The sequence below is a fragment of the Barbus barbus genome (genome assembly GCF_936440315.1).
Source record: "Barbus barbus genome assembly, chromosome: 32".
Lineage (NCBI taxonomy): Eukaryota > Metazoa > Chordata > Actinopteri > Cypriniformes > Cyprinidae > Barbus > Barbus barbus.
The window spans coordinates 2,024,809-2,035,105 of record NC_136760.1 but is presented as its reverse complement, the minus strand read 5'-3'; the positions used below and the strand labels follow the sequence as shown (position 1 = coordinate 2,035,105).

At 35.7% G+C, this 10,297-nt stretch overlaps 1 protein-coding gene across 1 annotated transcript; it reads right to left on the bottom strand.

Annotated features, from left to right (window-relative positions):
* Positions 1 to 4,658: 4,658 nt before the first annotated feature.
* Positions 4,659 to 9,245, bottom strand: sox8a (SRY-box transcription factor 8a). The gene is made up of 3 exons (XM_079388767.1): positions 8,665 to 9,245; positions 7,289 to 7,518; positions 4,659 to 5,603 (listed from the first exon to the last, which is right to left on the bottom strand). Exons 1-3 carry the CDS (start codon positions 9,048 to 9,050, stop codon positions 4,975 to 4,977), a joined length of 1,245 nt encoding a protein of 414 aa, XP_079244893.1. The 5' UTR covers positions 9,051 to 9,245; the 3' UTR covers positions 4,659 to 4,974.
* Between the last annotated feature and the right edge of the window lie 1,052 nt (positions 9,246 to 10,297).

Genomic DNA, 10,297 nt, shown 5'->3' with positions numbered 1-10,297 from the left:
CTAGGGCTTTCGTTCATCATTATTGATCATTTAAATGTGTGAAAACCATGTTAGAAAACCAGTGTGACCGATATAGGCAGAGGTTTCATATACTACATACTACGTAGTATATACTACGACACTACTTCTGGTGTAGGTGCAGGTTTCTACAGACGTTCTGTTCTTGATTTGTCCTCCTCCACTAGGTGGAAGCATAGCACACAGATTAAGATGCATGTGCTCATCACTGTTTCTTTTTATGCAAAATTGGTATTAGCCATAGACTGATATATCGGCCGATATTTGGCCATTTGGAGATTACCTGCTGAAAACCAGGTTGACTTGACTGAATAAAACTAGTGATAGATCCCCTTATCTTAGTCAATAGGTGCACTCGACAAAATATTTAGGCCTAAATGGAAGATTTATTTGATAAAATTTGGATTGAACGTAACATGATGCATATTTATCATATATAAATGAAACTGAATGTGTTTTAAATACACAATAACCAGGTTTACATATTTAATTTATTAATAAATCCTGTTTGTTTCTGTTTTAAATATTTTAACCATGTTCGTAATTTTGAACTGCATAAATGTGATTGATTTCACAAATGCATGCTGATTCTAAGGAATTAAATATTATTACTATTTAAATAAAATCAAACAGATGCAAATAGTTAAAAATAAACTATGATTTTTGCTTGCAGATCTGTTTCATTTCTGTGTGACTTACAAACATGCATCATATGTAAGTTTGTTTATATTTAATTCAAATTTTATATGCATTTCAAATACATAAATATTCAATTTAGGCCTAAATATTTTTATGCAAAATAAGCATCTATTTAATTTAAGCAATCTCATTTGCTGTCATTAAATTGCATTGTATGTATATATATATATATATATATATATATATATATATATATATATATATATATATATATAAGCGTTATAGTGGTCATCAGCATAAATATTGGTATATATATATATATAAAAAACACTTTGGTTGACCTCTACTTTATATACAGCATCCTTAATTTCAGCCAGACTACATCTGTTGACTCTGAAGAATACAGATTTGATATAATGGATATGAATGTTTCGATGGAAGGTTGTAATAATATTAATAATAATCTGATGCGTATCACAGCTCCTGTAATGTAACTCCGGCCCTCTTGTTCAGGTTATGATGATGCTATTCAGGTGTTTTTCTTAATTTGATTCAAATAAGGGTTAGTGAATGTTTACCATCAAAAATGTATCATGGTATTACCATAGGTTTGTTTTTGGGGACTTGTACCACGGTAAAGGATCATGTACAGTCACTCTCAATCTCATTATGTCAAAGTAAACTAAATAAGAGTGGTTTATTTTGTGATCATGACTGTCTGACTGTACTTTATCCAGCTTATTATACAGCTACTTAACACATAAATAAATATGTGGACATTAAAAATTGATTTGAGTTGAATTTATTTTGTTCTGTTCAGCAGGGTTATTACAGTTAAATAAATTTAAAATCATTTTTAAAAAGCATGTTGTTAGTTGAAGCAAAAGTAACTGAAATTAAATAAAAAAATTTTCTTTATATTTATATTGACTAATTGTTATTATTATTATTAGTATCTATTATTATTATTATATACAATTCATAGTAATATATTATAATAATATATTGCATATAATAATTGCTACTTGTTTTATTTTAGCTAGTTATATGCGTAAAAACAAATGTATATAGATATGTTAAAAAACTAACTAAAAAAATAAAACACAAAACATACTAAAACTTTAACTAAAATTAAAATACAAAATACAAATTTAATTCAAATATTTAAAAAAACAGAAGTATCTCTATGATACTACTGTATTCATAATATACTGTATGAATATATAATAAAGTTAAATGCATATAAAATGTACACTTTAAAAAATATTTGACTATTTCTATTGATTTAATTTGTTTGTTTGTGGTTAGAATTGTAATTACTCAGAACCTTGATGTGTGTGTGTTTGTAATTGTGACTGTATGTGTGTTTGTGTGTGTTTGTGTGTGTGTGTGTGTGTGTGTGTGTGTGCATTTGTGTTTATATGTGTGTGCGTGCGTGTGTGTGTGTGTGTGTGTGTGTTCCTGGCATTCCCATTATGCAGATAAAATGTCCCCACAAGGAGAGTAATACCAGTCATATAATACAGAATTAAGTTTTTTTTGCAAATATAAAAGAGCAGAAAGTTTTGTGTGAGGGCTAGGGTTAGGGTAGCAGAAAATACAGTTTGTACTGCAGAAAAACCATTATGTCCCCCATAGTGATAGGAACACCTGTGTGTGTGTGTGTGTGTGTGTGTGTGTGTGTGTGTGCGTTGAAGGGGTTTGTCAGACACCGTTGCTTGACCCGATGCATTCCACTGCCTTCCTTCCCCATCAGCCTGGCTCCACTGCCCTGTGGAATTGTGGGTAAGTCAATGTTGGTTCTGTCTGGCTGCTTGTTGTCATTGGCGTCCGGGCTGAGAGAGCGAAGTTGGGAGACACTAACTCACACAGACACAGCAGGAGGCTGTTTGCAGCCCAGCAGGAAATCATTAAATTAGGGTGGAGTCGCTCAAGCACTGGCCATCCTATTTACTTCATCAGCCTGATCCAGGAAGGTAAAGACTCTGAGAGCATCGCAGCAGCTGCCAATCACACATCACTCATTGCACAAAAAGCCTTGTTTTGAATATTTATTGGCATCAAAGAACATGAATTTTGCCCCTAACATGTTCTTCTGACGTTTGCAACTTCTGTTGTTCGTTTAGAAGATGCTTGTTTGCTGTCCAAGTTGTCAGACACATTATGTCTTGGATACATGCTGCCCGTATCACTAACATTTATAATAGATTGCAGCTTACAGCAGTTAGTTCCAGTCCTTGAATTTGATAGGCTGAAGCACTGGGACTTTTCATTCTGTTTGTGAGTCAGACAGACTGTCAGTCTGTTTCTTCCTGGTGTGGATTTATTTTATTATTATTATTATTATTATTTTATTTTTTTTGTGTGTGTGTGCGTTTCTAGTTGTGGCAGTAGGTGTTGCCAAATTTCTTGAATCACTGAATCCTTCATTTAGCCAAATTGTTCAAAGACACAGATTCATTCATTCAGCAAAACAGGTGACTGTAGTATTTATAAGAGAGTCATTGAATCAATTACTCAACCGATTCATTCAACTAAATAAAATAGATTAATAAATAAATTAATAAATAAAGATTAATTTAATAGCACAAAATTCCTTAATTTCCCAAACATTATGCATTTAAACTTACAAATAAAAAATATATAGTATTAGTGATGTATTTACTTATTTATTAATTATATAAGTGAAAACTAAATTGAATTAATCATCAAAAAACATCTTCTACCTATTCAAACTCTCAATATTTTTTAAAACAAATAATAATGTTTCACATATATTATTTAAATGAATTTATATTCAAATATATGTATATTCATTTCCAGCAAAAATAATACTTGAGTTGAATACTCGTTCAAAGAAAATGATTCATTCATTAAGTGAAACTGAATTTTAGAGTGAGTCATTGAATCAATTACTCAACCCATTCGTTCAAAAGCACTAATTCAGTGAGAAACGAAGCACCACTACTGCCTTTTGCTCTGAGATTTTCATTGGTGGATCACAAACAGACAAAGTACCTGCAAATATTGTGTATTAAATGCAAGCTCTTTAATATTTAGCTGTAAGTTTGTTGCCATATGTTAATTATGGTTTATGAGTTTTTAACTCAGCTTCATGTGTTCTACATTGAACTTTGATCTGCTGTAATCATAGTCAGCTTTTCATCTTTAACAGTGCTGATGTGTGTTATGCTGTTTTTATGTGGGGGTCTTTTTAATGGCTCAGCGTCCTTTTTTTGTCATTGTTTTTTGGCTCTTGCACTAGAGATCACAATCACCATGCTCTCCAAATGTCAAAACTTTCAGAAACCAGGGTCCAAAAAGCCGAATACAATAAAAACTCAACATAACACACCATAACTAGAAATCAAAATCATAAGAGATACTACATCTTGTAGTGCTTACTGCGTACCATCCAGTTTTAAGACCCAATAATGTCAGCGAGCAAAATGATGCGTGATGTACATATCAACACTAATTACATTCTCCGCTTCAAAAATCATCAATGTAATAAAACGTAGTGAAAGGAAAATAAGTCCTAGTCCACCCACACCCATCTGCTGCTGTGGAATCACTGGCTCTTTTCCACACATGAAGAACTTATTCTCTTATCCTGCACTCAATTTATGCATTTTCTGCTGCTTTTGTTGCTGTTTATCCAAATAGCAGAGGGTAGTGTCTGTTCTTGTGTTCTTCTTTCATGTAACGGCAGTGGTAATGATTTTCTGCTTTGTATTTGTTTTGTTCCCTCCCTTAATTAATGCCTCTTTTATAATGAAAACAAAGAGCCCTTTGAGACGCTGTCATTCAGAATCATCCCTCTCTCTTTTCTGCTCTCCCTCGCTGATTCTTGGCTTTGTAAACCGCAGATGATCCAGCATCTCTCCGATATTCAAATATAGCTTCATTTTGGACTCAAATTGTGACAAAAGCATGAGTTATTCTGCTCGTTTGACAGTTAGACTCAGCTTTTATCAACAATGAAGACATCAGGCGGTACAGCACATTCATTCGCTCTACATTTTAATTGCGTATTTTCAAGACAAATCCATGATTGCGTTTAAATAGCGTATTGAATATTGACAGTCTATCGCATCTCACTCCAAAAAACAAACACTTTTTCCAGGCCATAATACAAACACAAAACATTTGATATTGAAAAGTGAATCCAAAATCTGTTAGGAAAATCTAAAGGTCACAATTACCAGAAAAGTCAATGAAATGGCAAGACTTTAGAAAGATTTACTTCAGAAAGCATCAGCAAAAACACAGTCCCATAATTCTCAGCATCAGACATCTCTGACCCAAAACTTGGCATCAGGGTCGTGTTAAAGTCGTGTAAACCGGCTGCTCCCAGCTCGCACCGGGACTGTGAGACGGGCTTGATAAGCTGTTGAGAACAGGAGTCACGTACGATCTTCTGGAGGAATGGAAGTACGGATATTGATAAATGCCAGCGGGATACCCGGAAAATGTGGTGAAGTACGTCGAGTTCTGCAGGTCTGGACAGTCAGTCAGTTCAGATTGGGTCGGTGACCCGTGAGACTCTCCGTAATGAGAAGGACTCAATTGTTCTGTTTTAATGAGCGGTCTTTGTTGGTTTGCGCTGTTGTTCGAGGATGCAGACGGTGACCCGGACCCCTTGTTCCATGCCGAAGCGCTGCCGTGAGGATGATGGTGGTAGGCCGTGCTGAAACAGCCGGGACTGGAGTACGGCCTGCCGTTGTTCTCCATGTGGCCGTTTAACGGCAGGTACTGGTCAAACTCATGCACGTCAAACGGGCCCATGCTGCCGATGACGTCGCTGCTGAGCTCCGAGATGTCCACGTTGCTGAAGTCGATGTTGTGTCTTGTGTTTTCCGACGCACGCCGGGACTCCAGTTTGGTGCTTTGATGCTGATCGGACTTCGGGGTGGTTGGAGGTGTAGGAGGACCGTGAGGTTGAGCTGGGTTGGAAACATCGAATGTGTTTTATTGGGTTGAGGTGGAAAAAGAAACCAAGACACCCCAAAGAACCTTTAAGTGAACAGTTCTTAATAGAACAATTTTTTCTTAGAACAAAATTATATATATATATATATGTGTGTGTGTGTGTGTGTGCATGTTTATGTGGTTTATGAGGACACAAATTTGTATAATGACATGGGTATGACAGAGGTATTACGATATGAAGGTTGTTTATGAGGACACTATGTCCCCGTAATTCAAAAGGCTTAAAAACATACTAAATGGTGTTTTTTTGAAAATCTAAAAATGCACAAAGTCTCCTGTGAGGGCTAAGTTTAGGTGTAGGGTTGGTGTAGGGCAATAGCACACACAGTTTGTTCAGTATAAAAACCATTACGCCTATGGAGAGTCCCCATAAACCACAAAAACCAACATGTGTGTGTGTGTGTGTGTGTGAGCATGTGTGTGTGTGTGAGCGTGTGTGTGTGAGCGTGTGTGTGTGTGTGTGTGTTCCATTGAACCCCCTTAATAATTTGTATGTGAAACATTTAGCCTATTAACATGTGATCCTGTCATATTTTATGTAATAGTATAGAGGCATTTGATTTGAACAATGCATATTTGAACCTTTTGCGGAATGGAAGGGTTCCATGGACGTTCTTCATGGTTACATGGTTCTTCATGGAACAAAGAATAAAGAACCTTTGTTTCTTTGACACTCTTTATTGGCGTTGATGGTTTTTTCCTAAACTACTGTTCATTTAAAGGTTCCTTGGGGAACCAGAATGGGTTATTCTACTACACATTAAAAATAAAAGTTCTTTATTGGTATTGGTGGTTCCATCAAGCACGTTTAACATCCATGGAACTTTTCCATTGGACATAAGATTGTTTATAGCAGAGGGTTATTAAAATGTTATTTACATTATGAAAAAACTGGTTCTTTTAAAAACAGTGTACTGGAAGGTTCTCTGGAGAACAAAAAAATGTTTTTTACACTCAATAGTTACCATTAATGATTCATTCCATCAAAAATGTTTAAAATCCAAGTAGTCAATCTCCACTTGGTAAACAGTTCTTTATTATGGAAAAAGGTTATTAAAATGTTTGTTACACATAAAATGGTTCTTTTAAGAACTGTTCACACTCTGATTAATTAATGTTCTTCATTGGCATTATAATAGTTCCATTAAGAACCTTTAACATACATGGAATATTCCACACATTTTTTTATAATGAAAAACGTATTTTAGATTGTTAAATAACTGGAAGGTCCTTTGGGGAACCAAAAATGGTTATTTTACACGCCTACAAAGAAAAGTTCAGAAAGAATATTTAACATCCATTGACCTTTTCCATTGGACAGAAAATAATTAAAATGGTTATTTTAAGAACTGTTCACTTAAAGGTTCTTAGGGGAACCAAAAATGGAACTTCTACACTAAATATAAAGATTCTTTATCTGCATTTTTGGATCCATGAAGAACTTTTAGCATTCTTGGAATATTTCCATTGCACATTTACACGAAGAACAAAAGTTATTTTAAGGTTCTTTGAGGAACCCAGAATGGTTCTTCAATGGAATCACTGAGAAAACCCCCTTTATGGAAGCTTTATTTTGAAGAGCATAATATAAAGTATGACACAGCCCAAACTGTAAGACAATAGCTCTTTCATAACTCACCACCATGGACCTGTTGATGGTGCATCCCTCTCATACCCGCTTCCACTTTGTACATTTGATCCGAGGCGTGAGGGTTCTTCTCAGCTCCCGTGTCCAGTTCACTCTGACCTGGCTTCAGGCTCTTCCGTCTCCGCGGCTGGTATTTATAATCCGGATAGTCTTTCTTGTGCTGGAGCCGTAGTCTCTCTGCCTCCTCCACAAATGGTCGTTTCTCGCTCTCAGAGAGCAGCCTGGATGATTGGTGCAGCCATCCGTTGCAAAGCATGGAATGGAAAAGTGCACAAGTGAATTAAATCAGTCGTGTGGGAATGATGAAAAATAAATCCAGATTTAGATGGTAGCTGGTTTGAAGCTGGTCAAAGCTGGTGCAGACCTTCTTGATTCGGCAACAAACCAGGGATGCATTTTTCAAATGGTCGCAAGTTCTATCGTTACCAATAAAGTTCTATACTTTTGGGAAACACACACCAGATTATTTACAAGCAGCTCCACAGAACATTGCATTTATTTCTTTAAACTATTTAAATTTAACTAGTAGCTGAAAGTTAATACCATCAACAATTATAACCTACTAGTACATATTCAATTACTAAACTAGTACTTTTGGTAACACATTACAATAAGGTTTCATTTGTTAACATTAATTACATTAGTTAACATTAACTAACAATGAACAATACAACATTTATTACTCTCAGTCAACATTTACAAACACGTTTTAAGCATTTAATACACTGCAAACTAACATTAACGAACTATTAACTAACATTAACAAAGATTAATAAATGCTGTAAAAATATTGTTAGTTGTTAACAAATTAGGCTTTAAAGTGTTACTTTGCTACTAGTCATTTTCCTAATATTGACAAGTATTGCATGTGTTACTTGCAACAAATTACACGTTTTCTGAGCTCTACTGAAGAGTATATATTCCACTTTGGTGCATGTTTTAGCCTAGTACTAACTAGTCTTGTACCTATGAGAAACTAGTATCGATCCCAACTGATTCCAACAGTTACACGTTTTATTACTTGTCAAATAAATTTTCTTAATTCTTGGTTTACAGTTGAATTCAAAATCTTACTAATAAGTCATTTGAGTGTCTAATTCAAGTGCGTGTATGGGAACGTGAAATAAATTAATTCTAGTAAGTAGGCCTACTAATAGGCTATCTGATAAAAAAAAATAAAAAATAGTACAAGTAGTAACAAATAGCTACTAAAGAAGTGCTTGCCATTCATGAGCCAGCATTAATGATGTTCATTAGCAAAACTTCTTATTTATTTGCGTAAACACACTATGCATTATGTAGGCTACATGATGTCATGTAACGTGTGATCCATCGATCTCCGTGATGTTGAACTGAAGTGCACGTACCTCCATAACTTGCCGAGGGTCTTGCTGAGCTCGGCGTTGTGGAGATGGGGATACTGATCCGCGAGCTTCCTCCGCGCCGCCTGCGCCCAAACCATAAACGCGTTCATGGGTCTCTTCACATGAGGCTTGTCTTTCAAAGACCTGCTGCCCTGCATAGGCATCGGCACCAGCGACCAGTCATAGCCTTTGAGGACCTGCGACACCGCGTCTCGAATGCACGGGGGGAAGCGGGCATCCTCCTCGCTGTCCGCCGGGTTACCGGCGCCGGTTTGGGACTGCGAGCCTTGTTCATCGGACACTGATGGAGAAGACGGCGAATCAGAGTCCACATCGCCGATATAAGAGCTTTCAGTCCCAGAAGGAGTTTTATCCGGCTCTTTTGACATTTTAAAATCCTCGCTGATGAAACGTTAACAAAGATTAACAAAACGTGACAAAAATCAGCCAGCGGTTACGTGCGCGTTTTACGCGTAACGCGCGTTGGCTTGGAGCGTATATTCCAAATAAACCTATTGATTTACTGGTTTCTTGAATCTCAAGGCTCGGTCGATCAACACTGGTGAACGATCTGGCAACAGTTCACAACTTGTTGGTAGGAGTGAAGTTTTTCTAAGGTTTCTATACTCTCGCACTCCTCCTTCTCTCCTCTCATTGGAGGAGAAGCTTTTGCGCAACTACAGGGCATCAGCATCTTTTTCACTTAATTGAACATAATTGACTAACAAATTAGACCATAAACCCATAATTGCTCACGGTTTCCCTTAGAAATCCAACCTTAGCCCACAGTATTTTATGAAAACGCTCCTAGGTTAACTAAATAAACATGACGTGAATAAAAATATATATAAAAAATAAATATTTGGTATGTGAAAGATATATAGTTTTCACTGCACAAATGATTATTTTATTAAAAAGTGCAAATTTTGAAAACATACTTGGTCTTTACATTAATATATATATATACTGCACGTGTGTGTGTGTTCCGTTGAACCCCCGTAATAATCTACCATCTAATAATTTGTATGTGAAACATTTAGCCTATTAACGTGATCCTGTCATATTTTATGTAATAGCATAGAGGCATTTGATTGGCATATTGAACAATGTATGTTTGAACTTAAAGGTTCAAAGTTTCCATAAAGTTGTCACATTTGTTTAAAATGTTGTAAATCTACACAATTTATTAATCACAATATTTAGACCTACAGTGTATTTGTAAAAAATACAAAAAGATTTCCTCACTAAATGTGCTGAAATGTTTTTTTTTAATGGTATATCTTATGGTATAAATTGTTTATAAATGTTTAAATGAACAATTTTTAATCTTTAAATGAATTTAATTTCTAAACATCTCAACACATGTATTTTAAATATAAATGTTACATCTTTAGCTCTGCCACACGGTTTTTATTTCAATAATTATTAACAGTCGTGTAGCATGAGCAAGAATAAGCGTCTTTATTGCTACTACAGCAGTTCCGCCAGTCTCAGCCTGTGTGCATACTTTCCATCCTAAATTCTATGTGATATTAGTAATTTGCAATACTATTTAGGGCAGATAGGGTGGATAGTATGCACACTGGGACGCAGGGCGGGTCTGTAATGAAAGTTGTGTTGGCAGAAGCGCATTGTC